At 29.7% G+C, this 17,508-nt stretch overlaps 5 protein-coding genes across 22 annotated transcripts; 2 read left to right on the top strand and 3 right to left on the bottom strand.

Annotated features, from left to right (window-relative positions):
• Positions 1-25: 25 nt before the first annotated feature.
• On the bottom strand, positions 26-5,263 carry LOC116429307 (uncharacterized). Of its 4 annotated transcripts, none has more exons than XM_031982094.2 (15): positions 5,025-5,263; positions 4,855-4,954; positions 4,090-4,360; positions 3,891-4,012; positions 3,626-3,747; positions 3,413-3,555; positions 3,179-3,347; positions 2,683-3,112; positions 2,277-2,614; positions 1,852-2,198; positions 1,645-1,718; positions 1,101-1,329; positions 854-1,026; positions 508-780; positions 26-383 (listed from the first exon to the last, which is right to left on the bottom strand). In XM_031982094.2, the coding sequence occupies exons 2-15, from the start codon at positions 4,879-4,881 to the stop codon at positions 198-200; spliced, it is 2,904 nt and encodes a 967-aa protein (XP_031837954.1). In that variant the 5' UTR covers positions 4,882-4,954; positions 5,025-5,263; the 3' UTR covers positions 26-197. The 4 variants fall into 4 exon arrangements, with proteins under 4 accessions (XP_031837954.1, XP_031837955.1, XP_031837953.1 ...); XM_031982095.2 differs by having other exon boundaries at positions 5,073-5,263; XM_031982093.2 differs by having other exon boundaries at positions 4,855-5,263.
• Ntmt (N-terminal methyltransferase) lies at positions 4,785-6,571 on the top strand. Of its 9 annotated transcripts, XM_031982121.2 has the most exons (6): positions 4,835-4,919; positions 5,211-5,261; positions 5,604-5,795; positions 5,867-6,053; positions 6,120-6,228; positions 6,294-6,571. In XM_031982121.2, the coding sequence occupies exons 3-6, from the start codon at positions 5,631-5,633 to the stop codon at positions 6,520-6,522; spliced, it is 690 nt and encodes a 229-aa protein (XP_031837981.1). In that variant the 5' UTR covers positions 4,835-4,919; positions 5,211-5,261; positions 5,604-5,630; the 3' UTR covers positions 6,523-6,571. The 9 variants fall into 9 exon arrangements, with proteins under 9 accessions (XP_031837976.1, XP_031837978.1, XP_031837979.1 ...); XM_031982116.2 differs by lacking the exon at positions 5,211-5,261 and having other exon boundaries at positions 4,785-4,919; XM_031982118.2 differs by lacking the exon at positions 5,211-5,261 and having other exon boundaries at positions 4,791-4,914.
• LOC116429310 (Heparan sulfate 2-O-sulfotransferase) lies at positions 6,556-8,263 on the bottom strand. Of its 3 annotated transcripts, none has more exons than XM_031982109.2 (7): positions 8,124-8,263; positions 7,702-7,931; positions 7,543-7,628; positions 7,331-7,469; positions 7,168-7,265; positions 6,942-7,099; positions 6,556-6,873 (listed from the first exon to the last, which is right to left on the bottom strand). In XM_031982109.2, the coding sequence occupies exons 1-7, from the start codon at positions 8,134-8,136 to the stop codon at positions 6,662-6,664; spliced, it is 936 nt and encodes a 311-aa protein (XP_031837969.1). In that variant the 5' UTR covers positions 8,137-8,263; the 3' UTR covers positions 6,556-6,661. The 3 variants fall into 3 exon arrangements, with proteins under 3 accessions (XP_031837969.1, XP_031837968.1, XP_031837965.1); XM_031982108.2 differs by having other exon boundaries at positions 8,051-8,201; XM_031982105.2 differs by having other exon boundaries at positions 8,030-8,180.
• LOC116429305 (cilia- and flagella-associated protein 44) lies at positions 8,170-17,201 on the top strand. Of its 2 annotated transcripts, XR_012998264.1 has the most exons (27): positions 8,170-8,329; positions 9,910-10,151; positions 10,237-10,399; positions 10,488-10,627; positions 10,696-10,990; positions 11,054-11,198; positions 11,267-11,469; positions 11,528-11,770; positions 11,835-12,016; positions 12,076-12,214; positions 12,296-12,569; positions 12,651-12,891; positions 12,979-13,249; positions 13,331-13,494; positions 13,569-13,781; positions 13,901-14,011; positions 14,100-14,280; positions 14,347-14,532; positions 14,588-14,785; positions 14,862-15,398; positions 15,466-15,637; positions 15,729-16,027; positions 16,100-16,293; positions 16,350-16,567; positions 16,646-16,788; positions 16,861-17,084; positions 17,161-17,201. XR_012998264.1 is itself a non-coding variant. In XM_076366183.1 (26 exons), exons 1-26 carry the CDS (start codon positions 8,312-8,314, stop codon positions 17,026-17,028), a joined length of 5,340 nt encoding a protein of 1,779 aa, XP_076222298.1. In that variant the 5' UTR covers positions 8,170-8,311; the 3' UTR covers positions 17,029-17,107. The 2 variants fall into 2 exon arrangements, 1 of the variants encoding a protein (XP_076222298.1); XM_076366183.1 differs by lacking the exon at positions 17,161-17,201 and having other exon boundaries at positions 16,861-17,107.
• On the bottom strand, positions 8,782-9,942 carry AP-2sigma (adaptor protein complex 2, sigma subunit). 4 transcript variants are annotated; one of them, XM_031982127.2, is made up of 5 exons: positions 9,859-9,942; positions 9,621-9,676; positions 9,274-9,423; positions 9,042-9,215; positions 8,782-8,964 (listed from the first exon to the last, which is right to left on the bottom strand). In XM_031982127.2, exons 2-5 carry the CDS (start codon positions 9,621-9,623, stop codon positions 8,863-8,865), a joined length of 429 nt encoding a protein of 142 aa, XP_031837987.1. In that variant the 5' UTR covers positions 9,624-9,676; positions 9,859-9,942; the 3' UTR covers positions 8,782-8,862. The 4 variants fall into 4 exon arrangements, with proteins under 4 accessions (XP_031837987.1, XP_031837989.1, XP_031837988.1 ...); XM_031982129.2 differs by having other exon boundaries at positions 9,274-9,397; positions 9,859-9,875; XM_031982128.2 differs by lacking the exon at positions 9,859-9,942 and having other exon boundaries at positions 9,274-9,397; positions 9,621-9,851.
• Positions 17,202-17,508: the final 307 nt, after the last annotated feature.

Genomic DNA, 17,508 nt, shown 5'->3' with positions numbered 1-17,508 from the left:
TGATATCAAAATCTTATGTATAATAATTTTTAACAATTTATTTATTAGTTACTATTTATATTCTACAATTTTTAAAGTGAAACCGTATTCCTTTACAATTAATTTACCTCTTAAATCTATGTAAACGACAATACTCATGAAAACTAAACATGAAATATTGAAGAAAATAATTTATGTGGATGTACAATTTTCAAATTTTATACAATAGTCAGATATTCGGAGGCGAGCTGTATCGGATCAACGTGATAGGAAGTAACTAAACGGACTTTCTGACCATCTTGTGTCGTGAATTCGATTGCTTGTTCATTTTCGGTGATACCTGATTGCTCCGATTCTTCCATATGATTAATTGTTGCAACTGCATTTGCATCCGTATTTTCATCCTATCGAACATATTTAATTATATACACTTAATTCCTATATAATTGAACTACTAAAATAATCGTAATGTCGTCTCCTTGTGGCCTTATTATTTAATAATTTCAAAAATTTAGTTAATAATATTACCTCTAATGCTTTTACAATTGCTTCTGCATCAGTTTGTACACTTGAAATATTTTTTATTTTTACTTCTTCGGTGCTCGCAATGTTAACGCTCTTCATGTCAGAATCTTGATTGACATGAACGCTTAACGGTGCTGCTAATTCATCTGCGATTACTCCAGGATGAACTCTAATTTCTTGACCGTTATTAAGTTGATTCACAAACTGACTCTGAGATAAAAGTTGCCGGGCATCTTGAATTGAAAGGGGAATTGGATTACCTTCTTCATCTGTAATCTGTAAATGTAGAGTTTATATATATATCTTTCTTTTCAATTCCTTAAATGTATGATATTTTATGTGTTATTACCTGTAATTGAAGGTCGGATTCTGAAAGTTCTACGTTCATTCGTTCGTTGGAATTGTTACTGCCATTATTATGAGAAGTATTCGAAAGTATTCCACTGTTTTCAACATTTATACTAGGTAACGACTGATTCGCGTTTGCCTTTTCTTCTTTATTTCTTATCATTCCGGCATCGACTAGATTATAAATGAAATATGTTATATAAGTAAGAAGAATATTGTATAGAAGTTTACGAATAAATTATATTTACCGAAATGTAAAGTCCGAGATTGATTGGGATCATCTGGATCTTGATACGACACGTAAATGATTTGTTGAATTCCATCACCTGATGCATCGTCTGTTGCGATAACTTGAGCCATTTGATCGGTCAACGAATGTTCATCAGATTCCTGAGAACTTGGTAAGATTTGCCACACTTCTCCAATTGGAGATCCTTCAACTTCACCAATAGCGGAAATTTTTGTCTCTTTGTGCACCTAGAAACAGCTCGATAATAATATTATAATATTAAATTTTATCAATTAAATTCGTGAAAATAGATGCCGACTAATTGTATACTAGAACGCAACGCAATAGAAACTTTATTATTTTTCATTACACTTTTATGAAATTTACTAACAAATTAGTAAGGTTTCCTTGATGAAAACAAGAACAAACATGTTAACGAATTGCACCGATAAAAGTTCTATGAAAAGCAGCAATGAAAAATAACAGATTTGGTAACATGGTGACCTTTAATGCGAAATTTTCGGTAAACTATAGTACTGTACAAATAAATTTTAAATTCTTACCTTCTTGTGCTTTGTTAAATTTGAACAATCAGCGAAAGCTTTACCACATACATCACAGGAATACGGTTTTTCTCCTGTTAAACGAAGCATAAAATATATATTTTAAACAAGTATAAGATAAACTTTAGATGCGTGCAATACGTTAATTGCAATACACTGTTGGAAAAATGAAAAAAAGAAAAAAAAAACGAATAGAAATTAGTATACCAGTATGAAGACGTAGATGTTTCTTTAAAGCCCACTGTTCCGTGAAACCGCGATTGCAATGAGCACACTGAAAAGGACGTTCTCCTTTATGTCTACGTACATGACACTTCCAGGTGTCTTTATGTAGGAAACACTTTGCACAAAATTCACACTTCCATGGACGCTCGCCAGTGTGTCGTTTAACGTGAAGTTTAAATTGCGAAGAAGTTGTAAATTTTCTTCCGCAATAATCGCAGCAAAAAGGTTTTTCTCCTGTATGTATTCGCATATGCTCTTGTAGATTTCCGTTTTGTGAAAAACTTTTATGACATACTTCACATGTATATGGTTTATGACCCGTATGCCACCTAAACGTAAAATCACTTGTTTATTTATTTTTCGATACAAGGTTTTTAAATTGAATTTTTCTGTTCTTATATAATAACCTGTAATGCAGTGTAAGACTGGTTTTGTGAGCGAATTGTTGTCCACAAATTTCACAGAAATATTTCTTTTCACCAGTATGCGTAGACTGATGGTTAATCAAATTCGCTTTCGTTTTAAAACTAGCATTGCAAGATTTACAAATGTATGGTCGATCGTCAGAATGTACCAGCTGATGACGTTGCAATAACTGTTTGTGCTTAAAGCTCTTTCCACATTTGTTACAAACGAAGCGGCGACCATTATTGTGTTCTGCTTCTTTATGGTAAACTACTGAACTGGGATGATTGAGAACTTTTCCACAAATATCGCAAGGATATTCTTTTTCCAGCTTATTTTTCTAAAACGTAATAAAAATGATTTATCATATTTATAAATACAGAAGTTTCTGAACTTCTCACTACTTACTTCATGTATCGACATGTGAGCCTTTAAAGCTAATTGTTGCGTAAAATTCTTATTACAAATAGTACAACGAAATAATTTTTCACACTGGTGAACCGTTTTTACGTGCGAGTCATAAGCTTGCATATTTTCAAAGCATTTGTCACACTGTTCGCATGAAAAAGTCTTTTGAGGGTGATCAGATACATCCGATAGCTTATTTATATTTGTTTCTTCTGATGAAGTAGGTTCGAGAATATCTGTAACTCTATGATCCTCTTCGGATAAAGAATGTTTCAATTTGGAGTTAAAATCTTGGACACTATGTTCAATGATCTGAGCATTACTATCTTCTGCATGATGACTTGTTTTCTGATGCAAGCTCAAATTGTCCTTACTTGTGAATAATTTTTTACATTCTGTACATTCATATTTTATTCCTTTATGGAAACTCCTATTTGAAAAAGATATATGAATTATATAAATCAAATATTTTTATGATATTTATAGAAATTTTTACTTGTGTATAATATATCTGCTGCGTTGTAAAAAGCCTCGGCCACAGAGTTGACACGTAAATTTATTTCTTCTACGACGTACTTTTGGTCTACCTCTGCCTCTTCCTCGGTTCACTATTACTAACTCTCCTAAGTCTTTTCCTTCTTCAGATTCCAAGTGACCAATTATTTCTGTAACACATAAATGTTTATTGAATAAAGAACATAATGTAATAAAGTATTTCATCATTTCTTACCTTCTTGACTATCAGGGACAGACATGTTCAACTGTTCTTCAGCATCTTCAAAGTTATCAGGTTCTTCATCATCTTCTTCGTCGATTACTCCTTCTTCCTTATATATTCTTTCTAGTTCTTTGCCTTGAACTGCTTCCATATATCTAAATTATTCCATATTCTGTTATAAAAATGATAGCAGCTATATTGACTTATTTTGTTTCTAAAAAATACCTTTTAGGAACCTTACGCTTCCTACGGCGCCTTCCATCTCCATCCATTTCATCTACTTCTTCTTCTTGTTTATCTTCTTCCTCTTGACTTCCACCTTCAACCGCTTCTCCTTTCGCTAATTCCTGAAATTGAATCTCTTCTGTAGCGAGCAACTTTTGAAAATGTGTACATTGAAAACGAATTTTTTTCTTGGAAAATGAAAAGTTTTTCATTATATGCATTAATTTAAATGAATATCTGAAACAAAAATATTATATTTACAAACCATAGGTATATTTTCTATATGAGTTTTCGGCGGTCGTCCTCTCTTTCGTTTTGGCTTGTTTAATCCTTCCATTTGTAAACTCATTTCATGCTCTGCAGCATACATAGAACCATCTGGCATTACTGTAATGAATCAAAATATGAAATACTTAATAATTTTTTAAACATATTTCATTAAAATGTTACGTTTAAAATAATACTTTTTATTATAATTTGTTGCTCGAATTGATCTTTTTCATTATATTGTGAAATGTTATCTAACTCTGATGCAGTTGCTACTATTTCTGAAGTTTCTTTTCCAGCACGAAATCGTTCCCGTGCAACCTTACGTTGCTGTTCTACCTGATGCTTCCACATCTCACGAATTTTTCTTTGACCATCCACCAACAACTCAAAGAACTGAATTGTTGCCTCCAATTGTATATTACAACCGGGACAGATAGTGCGTGGTAGTTTGCCATCATCTCGGATCTTAAAGTCAAACGATAGCATTATAAAATTATTTTCAGATTCAATTAATGAACATTACATTTCATAATGTCATAACCTTAAAAAGACTTCCCATGTTTTTGTATTCATGTATTTACAATTTCACAAATTATAATTTAGAATGTAAAATTTTGTGTAAGTACCTTTGATCAATGTGTCTCTTAACCAATAAGCCAAAACAAAGAAGCGCAACAGTAACAATGAAACTATTAGAATAATCGAAAACACAAGAGTTTGTAGAACAATTTGTTAATGGAACTGAAGTATTCAGTATCATATACAATATTCTGCTACCAAGTAAGAATACTTCATAGAAACATAAGAGAACTTTTTCACGGAACATCAAATTTTCTCAAAACGATCAAGCTACGAAGCTAAATAAAAAATATTAAAAGGAAACATTAGATATTTGATTCGTGTAGTATTTATACAAAAAGCAGGAAGTCAAGTTAGAAACTGATGTTTCGAAGACATACCTTGAGCGGCAAATACCGATTCACCATGGAACTCAAATCTGGATCATCATTGTCTCCTGTGTAGAGTAATTCTCCATTTCCATTATCTTCTGCACATAATCTACAAATCGTTGAATCATAAAGTCTTACTTCTGCCATGACTCCAGATGAAGTGGTCACTAACGACTAACATCGATTTTATCCTAACCAAACTGACGAGCGAATGCGTATAGCTTTACCATAGTAGTTATTTGAATTATTTATTACGAGATCTTTACTTTAATATTTTACACGTAAATACTCAAATACGGAATAAATTAACTTCTTCGTGCGTAACATCGTTTATATATCGTAGCATTTATACATTTTTGTTTAAGACAGCTTATAGAAGCGATAATCGATTTATCGTCGATATCTCGACGAACTCGGTAGGTACCTTACATACACATATGCACAGTAATATATCGATACCTTGAAATCGATTCCTCGCAAAACGTCGATAGCAATATGTTATGTTTACTTACCTAAATTTTAATGTAAACAAAATAAGAATATTAAAGAAGAGCGTTGTTTCAAAATTTTTAATAAATATTCTAATAAATACTGTATCCACGTATCTTGTAATAAATATTATAATGAATATGACATTAATTTGAATAAATATGCTGACACACTATATAATAAAGTTTATCTAGTAATTGTTATTGTAAGATACATGAAATATTTTCAACGTATAATTTTATGTTTTAATTATTAACATCTTAATTTAGTAGTGACTACAATTGATAATATTAATAATGGAGAGAGAAGAAAATGGAAATGTGGAAAATGAATTTTATACTGCGGCTGCCAAATATTGGGAACATATTCCGCCAACCATAGATGGAATGCTTGGTGGTTTTGGATTTATTTCTCAAACAGATATTAAAGGTTCCACAACATTTTTAAAGGCTTTATTTGAGGTGTGATAATCTATGCGTCTTATAATCAGTATTGATTGAATACTTAAGTAATCGTTTGCATTTACTTTCAGTCAAAGTATGCACCATCGAAAACATACGCAATAGACTGCGGTGCAGGCATAGGAAGGATAACTAAGAATCTATTATTAAATCATTTTAAATGTGTCGATTTAGTGGAACAAAATTCAAAATTTCTAGAAGCCGCTAAAACATGTTTAAAAAACTATTCTGCAAGAATTGGCAACTACTACCCCATTGGTAATTTTATAATTGGCGCAGTTAATTATTTAAAAAAACGTGTAATTAATTAAGTAACATTTAAAGGACTCCAAAACTTTTGTTTTACTGCCAAAAAGTATGATGTCATTTGGTGTCAATGGGTTTTGGGTCATTTAAAAGAGGATCATTTAGTAGAATTCTTTAAAAATTGTTCGTAAGTACTTTAAATGTAATTACATAGAAATGCAAGTACTTAACATTTCAATATAATTTTTATAGAATAGGTTTAAGGCCCAATGGTGTGATAATAGTTAAGGAGAATGTCACAAGTTCCAAACATTTGGAAGTCGATGAAAAGGATTCTTCCGTAACACGTCCTTTATCTCAATTATACCATATATTCCAGAAAGCTAATTTAATTTGTGTCAAAGAGGAACAACAACATAAATTTCCACGTGGATTATATCCAGTTTATATGTTTGCTTTAAAACCAGTTAACACTCTTTGAACTTGTCATAAATGAAACCGAGTTAATAAACTGTTTCATTGTTTGTATACTTTCTTACATATATATTTTTCTTTATTTTCCAACTTTTATACCAAAATACAATGGAAAACTCTATTCGTTTGTAAAAGTATTTATAAATTTATTTCGGTCGTATTTTTTCATACATAAAATGTTGATTTGCATCTTGAGGAGAAGCATTTATAAGACGTTTCTTTACTGCATGAAAATGTGTTAAAGCGAAATTATACAATTCGTTTTCCATCTTCCAAACAACAGATTTTTGTATTTTCTCCACTGTTTCGGGTCGTGGATTAATCTTTTGCGTAGTCTGACGCAAATGTGATTTATTATCTGAAATATAGTAAATTATAAACATTCCATAAAACAAGTAAAATTGATGAAATTCTCTTCTCTCTTACTGTGTAAAAAAGAATTAGAAGCTCCTTTAAAGAAACGTGGAAGCACGATTTGTAAAATTTCAATAAATTCTGTTAATTCCTCTGTCACTCCAACGAGGAGATAGTGCTTTTGTAAATTTCTCTTTGCTTCTTCCAATGCCCAACTATTTCCAATTTCCCTGTTAATTTTATTTATTTCAATTATAATAAAAAATTATTATCATTATTATGTTAAATTAAGTCTTACCAACATGCAGGATCATGGCCACATAAGAAAGGTATTTGTAACCACATATTATTTGGATCACAATCTGGTTGACCAGCATCGATACAATCATCAAATGTCTAGAAATCCATAAACTTAACATTACCTGTGTATCTAATATAAATAATAAGCAATGCTCACTAACCTTTGTATCTCCATGCTTTTTTCTAATTAAATGCGGCCTAAAATTATCTCCATATCTTAAAAAATAATAATAAGAAACGAACCTATCTAAAGGTTTCCGCAGAAGATTTATATATAAGGGCATTTGTCTTATTCCAAACCTTAAAATATAAACTTAATTTAAGGCAATAAGAAAATATACATTGCATATAATAAATACCTTTGTTTACTCACTTTTCAAAGTTTAAAAATGCCACATGACCGTGATAAAATGCTGGTTTCTTCACAGTCCATTCACTTATATTATTTGCAAATTGTATCTATAATTTTAAATGCATAATTAGAATGATTCTGTAATAAATAAAATTGATGAAATAAAAAATATAATATTACCTGATTAGGAAGAGTAAGAGTATGCATATTGTTGGTAACGTTAATGTGTAGAACATGATATTTATTTTGTTTACACAGATCATAGACTAAACCTACGAAACTGGTTGAAGCTGTCTTGGGTACCCTGTTGTAGATTATAACGATATCATCAAAAGCTGACGATTTATGAGATCGTTGGTTGCTTTCAAGTCCACTTTGAATACTCTTTTGGTCTTGTGCGACGGCATTGTCTGGAAGTATGATACGATACCTATGTTATTCCATCACCTTTAACAGAATGAAATATTAAAAGGACGATGCTCTTTACATCAGAAATTAATAGAATTACATTCTCTATAATCACGCGTACGTAATAATTTGTAGTGATCCTCCAAAAAATTTAATTTAAATTTCAAATAAATAACAGTGACTGTGAATATCACCACCAAAATCCATTGTAGTAGAAAGTTTCTATGTATCATTCTTCTTTGTTAGGGTTGCTAGTTTTTCTGCATTATGAAAGTCACAGAACAAAACACCTCACAAATTGTTTGCAACACTGTTACTCCAAACTAACATAAAATCCAATCTGAAATAATAAAATCTAATAATAATTTATAACACTGTCAACATGGTTCGAGGATTTGTGGTATGTACCTATGTAATTGTGACCTGAGGAATTAACCATTATTAATTTGCGCAAAATTTCAACTATACAACACAGATAAAATTAATAATTATATCGATTGTGAATTATTTACACAGAAAACGGAAAGTTTACGTCCATGAAGGCTACGCACTTTAACCAAACTTGTGCGTAACACAACGTTCGATACTTCGAATCATCGATGAATCGATTATCACACCTCGATTAATTGAAATCGAACGGTCGATTAAAAAGCAACAAAAGTTCGATAAATGAAATGCTTAAAATTCGCTGGTCGTATTTAATTCGTCAATTATTAACTTTTATATATTCTAGTATCAAAAATACTTCTTCAACTTAGATATACAATAAAATACTTATACTCGATGGCGTGAATTGTACGAAACCTTTTTCAAAACAGGATATAAAATAAAAAAGTTAATTAATTGGACACATTATTTGTTCATAACATAGTTTATTTTTTTTTACATCTTTATGACGTATTCGATTAATACAATAAAGTAAACTGAATAATTTTATTCTAAGGAATTTAACATCAAAAGCTGTTTTAGTACTTTCGTTTGACTTGTTTCTCTTATTTCACCTGCTAAAAACATTTCATCTACAACTGTATACACCTGTAAAAGATTTTTATTATGAAAATGAATTACCTTCATTGTAACAATGATATTATAAATTTAAGATTTAAACGTACCTTATAAAAATTGAACACCAGGTCCAATTCACATACATTATGGAAATATTCATTTAATACTTCAACAAAATTATGTATTGCTTCTAAATAACATAAATTATTGTCATTGACATCAACGCAAATGCAAAAATATAAACCAGCGTATCTTCTATAAACAATCTTGAAGTTCCGAAACTAGAACATAACAGATTAAAGTCTTTGTGACATATTCAAGTTAATATATAAAGATTACCTCAACAAAGTTAGTGTGCTTGGCATCCCGTACGGTCACCACTGCATGAACATCTTCTATTAATTTCTGTTTTTCATCATCATCGAAGTTCATGTACCATTTAGCTAACCTGGTTTTTCCAGCTCTGTTTTGAATGAGAATGAAACGAATCTGTGATCGAATTAGGGCTCATCTTAGAAAATTTATAATTTTTCTTTAATATAATTGACAAGTTGTGTCAAAAAAATGTAATTTCTAATACTACACATAATTTCTTTGTTTATGCAAAATTTAACTGTTATGTTCATTGGTCGAATAAACAAATAGAAAAAGGAAATACTTTTAACAATATCTTATTAATTACTTACCATAATTAAACTACTTTATTACAACTGATAATGGAATTCGTGCGCTCAATAGCTACCTGACAACAAGAACAACGCATGAGATTGAGTGACATTTGTTGCCGCCCCTGGGTTATCAAGACTACAGATTAAATCACATTCTAATTTAGAAATTTTATTTAAAAAATTATAAATCTTAACAGTTAATTATGAAAAGCCATAAAAATTAATTGAAATTTTTGAAAAAACATTTTCATTTTACTTTTCGTATATTTTGTAGACTTATGTTGACACTTGTCAAACTAATCTTCAGAAAAACAAAATGGCGGATGGTGGTAAAGATGAATTTGAAAACGAGGAGGACCAGAATTTGACTGAAAATACAGATGATGAAATAATTTGGAAAAATGATTCTGACTTGCATAAATACGAAGAGAAAAAACTAATAGAAAATTCTGAAGAAGAGAATATATATTCAGAAGACACTGAAGAATATTCGTTCTTAGCTAGGAAACCAAAACATGGGACTATATCTCAAAACTTTTTGGAGTTTTTGTATCCTTGATTAAATCATAAATTCTTTTTTTTTTATAATCCTTTATTTACATTAGAAATTATATAATTTCTTAATATTAAACAGTCATTCTTATGCATATGATTGTCAAAAGTTTTTCAATCTCTGTGTAGTTAATAAAGATATTATTGCCTTTACTTCTGGCAATTTGATTCATTTTTTGAATGTAACAGAAAATACAATTTCATTCAAAAGAAGTTCTATGGGTGGTGGTATTGGTCACATTTCTGTGAGTAGCTGTTTTCTTACATGAATATTTTATAAATTTATCAGATTGGTAAATACAGGAGTTTATAAATCTTGTAATTATTTGGCAGAAAAATCCTACTGCTGAACATTTTGCTGTAGCAGAAAATGGCATAAAACCGGTAATAATTATTTACGGTTGGCCTTCTATGAGAATTATAACTGTATTGAAAGGTGGAACAACAAAACGTTATCTTCATTTGGCATATAGGTGGATAAGTTTATGATGAGAACTTTTAAATTATATTGTTAAAATGTAATTACAGATTTTAATTACAGCCCTGATGGTTTATTGTTGATATCGCAAGGCGGTGAACCTGATTATTTTATCTCTCTTTGGAATTGGAAAGATTACACAATTATTTTGCAATGTAAATCATACATTCAAGATGTATACAATGTAACTTTTTCTAAATATATTCCTGGCCAATTAACTTCCAGTGGATCAGGACACATTAAGTTTTGGAAAGTATCCAAAACATTCACTGGATTGAAACTTAAAGGGCAAACCGGTAAATTTGGAAATACAGAAATTTCTGATATTATAGGGATTCACCCGATGCCCAATGAAACAGTAAGAGAATAATGTTCTACATTTTGATGAAAAAGTATATCTACATGGCTTTATATATTTTAGGTAATTTCGGGATGTGAATGGGGTAACATATTATTATGGGATGAAAATTTAATTAAACTTGAAGCATGTAGAAAAAATAAAGAACCTGCGCATACAAATTATATTATTCAATTTGAATATATTAGCGGGGAACTTATATCAGTAGGTAATGTTTCAAACAAAAGTGAACAAACTTAAAGATAAATTGTAATTTTCTGTATTTGCTTATTATAGGATTAGATGGATGGATACGATTTTGGTTTTATGACACTATTGATCATGCTGATCTTCCTGATGGAGAACAACTTCTTGAATTACAACCGATATATGAATTTCATATTACAGAAGGAGAAAAGCATTCTCAAAAAAATGCAATGCTCATGAGTATTCAGAAAAAAGAACCAAACGATTCGGAAAAAACAATTTGGTATGCCCAGGTAAATATACCACAATTTGGAAACTCTTGACATTGCTATTTAAAAATATGTTTGACAGGATGGAAATGGGGGATTATGGTTACTCGATCTTTGCACTAATAAAAAAGAACACTTACAGAAGAAGATATTTACATGTCATGCTGGTCCTATAATTGATATGGACAAAGCAAATTGGGGTCCATTTATTGCATCACTTGATAAAAGTGGTCAGTTACATATTTATAATTATGTCGAAAAGAAATTAATAGTTGTTTACATGTTTCACGATAAAGGAAGTCAAGTAGTTTGGTTACCTCCTCAGGTAAATGCTTCTTTTCTTATATTTATATTGCTGGTAAAATTGGTAATATTATCAAAACATGTAGATTGAAAAAACGGGCTCTACTATTATATGTGCTTTTCAAAGTGGCATTATTCGAATGATAACAGTAGCAGTAAAGGTAGCAGATACGGAGAATAACATAAAAGGAGATTATACAAGGTTGATTCAAATATTAAAACCACATTCAATGCCAATTTCTGTAATGTCTTATAATATTTCATGTAGGTATGTATTATATGAGTGTAGTAATGGCACTGTTATTATAAAAATCAATTTGTTTTTAGTTTATTAATAACTGGTAGTGAGGATGCTACTGTTTTTATATTTAATATACATTCTACTAAGACCTATCCAGAAATTATACCTATCGGTTATGTAAAAGTTCCATCATCCGTTACTTGTATGCAATGGAATCCATTAGAGGTAAATATATATTGTATAAGTATTACAATTGTACTTTATCGAATATCCGGCAAACAACTACATGCTATTTGCTTTGAGTAGGAAGCAACTTTGCTAATAGGATGTTTTAAAGGAGACTGTGTGGAGGTACAATTACCTACTACACCTCAATCATACACAACTACTTCTTATGAATTAGTTAAGTGTAAATGGGCAAAATTTAAATTTGAATCGGTGAAGTCTTCAATACAAAGAGAAATGGTAATAAAAAAGTATGAAGAAGAGAAAAAAAGAAAAATTACAGAAAAAAAGAAAGAAATAGAACAATTATTGATTGAGAATCCTCATATTGTAATCGACGAAGAAACATTTTTTGGTGATAATTTAGTTTTAATTTTAACAAATCAATTTAACTAAAATGTACAATTATGTATCAATGTTTGATTTTTTATTTTAGCGGAATTCAATAAGGAGAAGATAATCCTTCCAGAAATTCATGTTCCTGAAATTCCAAACAGAATTTTAATAGTAGAATATGGTACCAATGAAAATATATGGCTGTTTGTAGCTGGTTTTGATGCAGGATACGTTTATGAATATCCGCGTCCACTTTCTGGAAAAATAAAAGATGGCAAACCGATTAATAGTAGAATAATTGAAAATGCAGAGGATATGGAGATGCACAATTGTTTTTTCTAGTATGGCAATATAAAAATATCTGAAAAATATAAAAGTATTTTAAAAACAAAAAATTATATAAAATTAATGTTACTTTGATTTTTAAGCAATAACAAGAAATATTTATTCTTGGGAACACAATACGGAGAACTTTATGTATGCAAGATGAAGAATAATGATCCATTAGATTTCTCAGATTATTGGATTCTTCCTGTACATGATTATTATAATGGACACATATCTAAAATGTTATTAAGTTATGATGAGAAAATGCTTCTGACATGTGGTTATGATGGAAACATATTTTCCTTTATGATCAATGATAATGCTGCAGGTGAAAGTGTAGAAATACCAGTTATAGAAGACCCTTTGCCTTTAGTAAATTCATTTGTTAATTAATATACTTCTCAATTGAATACAAATTCAACTAGTATATCTTAAATATTTTTATGTATACAGCCTAAAAGTATTGAAGATATTGAAGATGCTGACTATCCAAGCTTGGAAGAAGTAATTACACAAATGGAACGCAATCGGATTATTTCATTTGCGGAAAAGAAGAAGGAAGAAATCTTGCTAAATATACGTGGCTTAGTAGAAGAATATGTTCAAATTATTAACAGGTTTAATTCATTTCATTTTTCCTAATAATTATAAATAAACTGATGCTTTACAATATTATATTTTATTAAATTAGGAATAAAAAACTCTTGCCGTCTCAGCAAATACAACAGTTTGAATTAGATCCTAGAATTACAGAAGACTTAGAGCAACATTTGAAAGAACAAATCGTTTTGACGCAAGGAAAGCTAGAATTTCAAGCAGAAAAAAGTAAACTGGAATTAGAAAAATTAATAGATCATTTTGTTACACCTGTTACATGTTTACCTTTTGCTGTATGCAGTATATTGTAAGGATTATTATTATTTTTCAGTTTAATTTTTAACGTTGTATTTTTGATATATACATATATATATATATATATATATATATATTCTTATATATATATATTCTTATATTTCAAATTAGGAATGAGAATAAAGCAGTACATTCCATAAGAGAATTAAAACTAAATATTGATAAGATTTCGAAACATGTGGGAGTAGCAGAACGTTTTGAAGAGCAACAACAAGTGCACAAGTATATCTTTTTATATACAATTATAAAATCTTGTAGTTTTTAATGAAGTTCAACTTGGTTTCACATTTCTTTTATCATCCAATTATAGGATAATACAAAAAGAAATGGAAGATATTAAAGAAGAAACAGATGAAGAGGAAATACACTACTTAGAAGGATTTTTAGATGAAAATTATAGTGATTTAACATCTGGATTAGGAATTCAAATTAATCAGATACTGTTAAAATACAAAGAGAAGAAAGCAAATTTGATTCAACGACAGAAAGAAGTAAATAAATTATAACACAGAGTTATTGGAATATAAATAACGTGTAACAAGCAACATTATTTTCAGTGGCAAAAATTACATTCTAGAAAACCGAATTTAGCTAAAAGTCGTATGGAAGACGCAATTTTTGTTGAGAAAACAAAGAGAGCTATTGGTGAATACAATTTAAAGACAACTACAGGTTTTAATCTAGCTATAAAGAAACAAACAGCTGCTATAAAATATAAGCAACTGTTAGATTGCAGAAGCAAGGTAAATGCAAAATGTTTGTTGGAATGATTAATGTAGAAGTAATTCTTTTTCATAGCTTCATCACTTGCGCGAAGAATTTAATGCAAAACTAAATGCAGTTAAAGTAAAAAAACAAAAACTGCAGGCAGAAGTCATCAAATTGATAGAAACACTTAAAAGAATTCATGCAGAGATTCCATTTAAAAGTATGAAACCTTTGCCACATCCACCAAAATTAGATTTTGATATTGAATTTCCTGAACACAAGCTTGAGGTCAGTTAACATCATCATTTTTTATAATTACAGTAGAATATAGAACAAATTTTCTTTCTCAACATCATTTTTACAGCTCGAAAAGTATATTTCAATGACAGAAAAGGTGCAACAAGTGAAACGACAAAGACGATCATCAACCATGGATTTACCAGTAGATCAAGTTGACTTAGAATATGAAGTATTGCTCTGTGATGATAAAATGACTCTTGGAGAAGAAATAGAAAGCCTTTCTACTCTTGTATCTTCATCAAAAATGAAAATAAAGGATCACTTATCTACGCAAACTGACTTAATACGAAATCTAAATACGAGCGATGCTGTTCAAACTTCATGGGAACGTGAAATGAAACGCGCCCGCATGTGGCGCAAAATATACGAACAAGATTGTATTTTACGATATATCTCTGACAGTTATAAACAACTGGAGTATGAATTAAATAATTTAGAAGAATATAGGCTTGATGTTGTATATCAAAGTGCATATATGAATTTGTATTTATTAACACTTTATGAAGAATTTATAATTCTTAGAGAGTGTGAAGCAGCGGAATATACTCTTGAAGAGAAGGTTAATCAAAAGTCAAATGAACATGCTGTGCTGACATTAAAAGTTACTGTCACTATGAAAATAATAATACCAATTACTTAACATTAAATAATATATATTATTTTAATAGATCCAAACTACTAATATTAAAATCGTAACCAGAGAAGAAGAAATTAGAAAGTTGCACTCAAAGATTAAAGAGATAGCCACTGAATTCACAAGAGTCATAGCTAGAAACAAATTTTATGATTTTCTTCAAAAAGTATTTAAAAAAAAATCCACAGCTATGAAAGAGAGAAATGGTTTTAACTTCCTCTACTTTTTATAACTATATCCTTCTTCATTACTTAGTCTTTGTTAATATTGATTTAAGCTATTGAATTTTAATTGTAGGCTCTGCAGATACAGTTACACAATCATCAGAGACTAGTACCGATGAAACCAACAGTACAGTAGATTCTGAAACTGAACAGATTTTATTTGATGAAAATATATGTCCACCGGGATGTGACAAACAGTTATATGAAATGACACTTTCCATGAGAGAAAAACGATACACATGCGAATCTCAGATTAGGGAGGAACAAAAAGAAATTGAATTGTTATACAAAGAATTAGATGCAGACACTAAAAGCTTAAGAATTGTTGAAAATAATTTAAGAATCAATCAAGAAGACTTGAAAAAGTTTATGGTATTATAAAATATTTTATATCTCTGTGTAAAATAAGTTGATACAATTTTTAACTCCTTCTATTTCAAATAGGTGGAAAAACAAAAGAAACTAAACAACATTGATGTAACAATTGTATTAAAAATGCATCAACTGCAACACATAGATTCTGGATGTACTACAGAGATTCAAGACTGTGTAGTTTTTAATAGGCAGGAATTATCAAATTTGTATGCTAGAGTAGGAGAATTGCAAAAAGAAACTTTAGATTTAGCAGAACAACGGAAGTAAGTTAAGAATTATACAAACTATTTTGCAGGAAACAAATATTTATTTTTTGCAGGAAAAATGAAACGCATCTTAAAAGAATAAAATTAGATTTGAAATATATGGAAGCACAAAACAAAAAATTAGAGTTAGAAATTAAAGAGAAAATGATACAAAAATTTGGTCGAAAAGTATCTTTGATCAATCTATACGAAATTGTTTTGCAGAGATTGATATATGAAACCAAAACGGATATACATAAAATTATGAAGAACTTCTCCGAAGACATGAAAAGTAAATTAAGGTTTTCAACATTTTTTGCAATCAATTCGATAAGAGTTTATCAATTAATGTTTCAATTTGATTTTTTAGATGTAAAACGAGATTGTAACGAAGGTTTAATTGTTTTAACAAATTTAATTCGAAATAATACTGAAAAAGTAAGCCTATTAACAGTGTTGGAGAAAGAAAAGATTAAACTGAAAAAAATATTGAAACAACTTCCAATTTCAGAAGTAAGTACAACATTATTGTAATTATTAACTGTATAATAATTAATTAACATTCAATATTTTATTTCATCCTAGGAAAGTATGTTGCAAGTAGAACTTCAGCATCAAGCCGATATAGCTGCACTTGAAAGTATTCTTCACAGTCAAGTACAACAGAAACATTTGCTTCAGTATGATGTAGGAAACCTTAGAAACAGACCAAAAAAATTGCTTCACACTTCTGTGAAGGAAAACGTACTATAAAGATTCATGTATTACAAAAATAAAATATAACAATTTACAGTATTGTAGTATAGAATGTAAAGTTTCAATTTGAAGTTCATCCATAAATTATACAAAACACTTTGGATTTTAATAAAGTATATAATTTTTTAGCTGATCATTATCCATAAGAATAAAATACTGCATCAGATTTGAATTTTTAAGTCGATAATGTAGTTTGATTTGGACCAAGAAACTACACATATAATCTCGTCGATGATGCTACCTGACAGTCTTTGGGAAAGAAAAACAGGGATAAATTAAAAGATTTCCAATCTTTTTGCTGAATTTCCCTGCGGAGACAATAATTATTTTAGTTCTAATTATATGATATTTATATGAGTAAATAAGTACTTTATGGTATCTACCTACCTAGGTACCTTATAATACACGCCACACAATTAAACAAGTGGATTGCCTTGCTATAAGCTATAAGTTTATGGACATTTTTAAAGCTAGGTT

Source organism: Nomia melanderi, chromosome 3 (genome assembly GCF_051020985.1).
Source record: "Nomia melanderi isolate GNS246 chromosome 3, iyNomMela1, whole genome shotgun sequence".
Lineage (NCBI taxonomy): Eukaryota > Metazoa > Arthropoda > Insecta > Hymenoptera > Halictidae > Nomia > Nomia melanderi.
The sequence above is the reverse complement of the archived record's forward strand: the minus strand, read 5'-3'. Positions and strand labels throughout refer to the sequence as shown.

What these genes read in the sequence shown, in the direction of transcription:
- LOC116429307 (XM_031982093.2), bottom strand. Translation starts at nt 4,992, where the DNA reads ATGGCAGAAGTAAGACTTTATGATTCAACGATTTGTAGATTATGTGCA. An exon ending in AGTCTTACACTGCATTACAG is followed by an intron (nt 2,199 to 2,276) that starts GTTATTATATAA and finishes TTTTACGTTTAG; the next exon opens with GTGGCATACGGGTCATAAAC. An exon ending in ACATCTACGTCTTCATACTG is followed by an intron (nt 1,719 to 1,851) that starts GTATACTAATTT and finishes TTCGTTTAACAG; the next exon opens with GAGAAAAACCGTATTCCTGT.
- Ntmt (XM_031982116.2), top strand. Translation starts at nt 5,631, where the DNA reads ATGGAGAGAGAAGAAAATGGAAATGTGGAAAATGAATTTTATACTGCG. An exon ending in TTTTAAAGGCTTTATTTGAG is followed by an intron (nt 5,796 to 5,866) that starts GTGTGATAATCT and finishes ATTTACTTTCAG; the next exon opens with TCAAAGTATGCACCATCGAA. An exon ending in GAATTCTTTAAAAATTGTTC is followed by an intron (nt 6,229 to 6,293) that starts GTAAGTACTTTA and finishes TAATTTTTATAG; the next exon opens with AATAGGTTTAAGGCCCAATG.
- LOC116429310 (XM_031982105.2), bottom strand. Translation starts at nt 8,162, where the DNA reads ATGATACATAGAAACTTTCTACTACAATGGATTTTGGTGGTGATATTC. An exon ending in GGCCATGATCCTGCATGTTG is followed by an intron (nt 7,100 to 7,167) that starts GTAAGACTTAAT and finishes TAAAATTAACAG; the next exon opens with GGAAATTGGAAATAGTTGGG. An exon ending in TTCTAATTCTTTTTTACACA is followed by an intron (nt 6,874 to 6,941) that starts GTAAGAGAGAAG and finishes ACTATATTTCAG; the next exon opens with ATAATAAATCACATTTGCGT.
- LOC116429305 (XM_076366183.1), top strand. An exon ending in TGATTCAACGACAGAAAGAA is followed by an intron (nt 14,281 to 14,346) that starts GTAAATAAATTA and finishes CATTATTTTCAG; the next exon opens with TGGCAAAAATTACATTCTAG. An exon ending in AAGACTTGAAAAAGTTTATG is followed by an intron (nt 16,028 to 16,099) that starts GTATTATAAAAT and finishes TATTTCAAATAG; the next exon opens with GTGGAAAAACAAAAGAAACT.
- AP-2sigma (XM_031982127.2), bottom strand. An exon ending in AGCACACTAACTTTGTTGAG is followed by an intron (nt 9,216 to 9,273) that starts GTAATCTTTATA and finishes GTTATGTTCTAG; the next exon opens with TTTCGGAACTTCAAGATTGT. An exon ending in TGGTGTTCAATTTTTATAAG is followed by an intron (nt 8,965 to 9,041) that starts GTACGTTTAAAT and finishes AATCTTTTACAG; the next exon opens with GTGTATACAGTTGTAGATGA.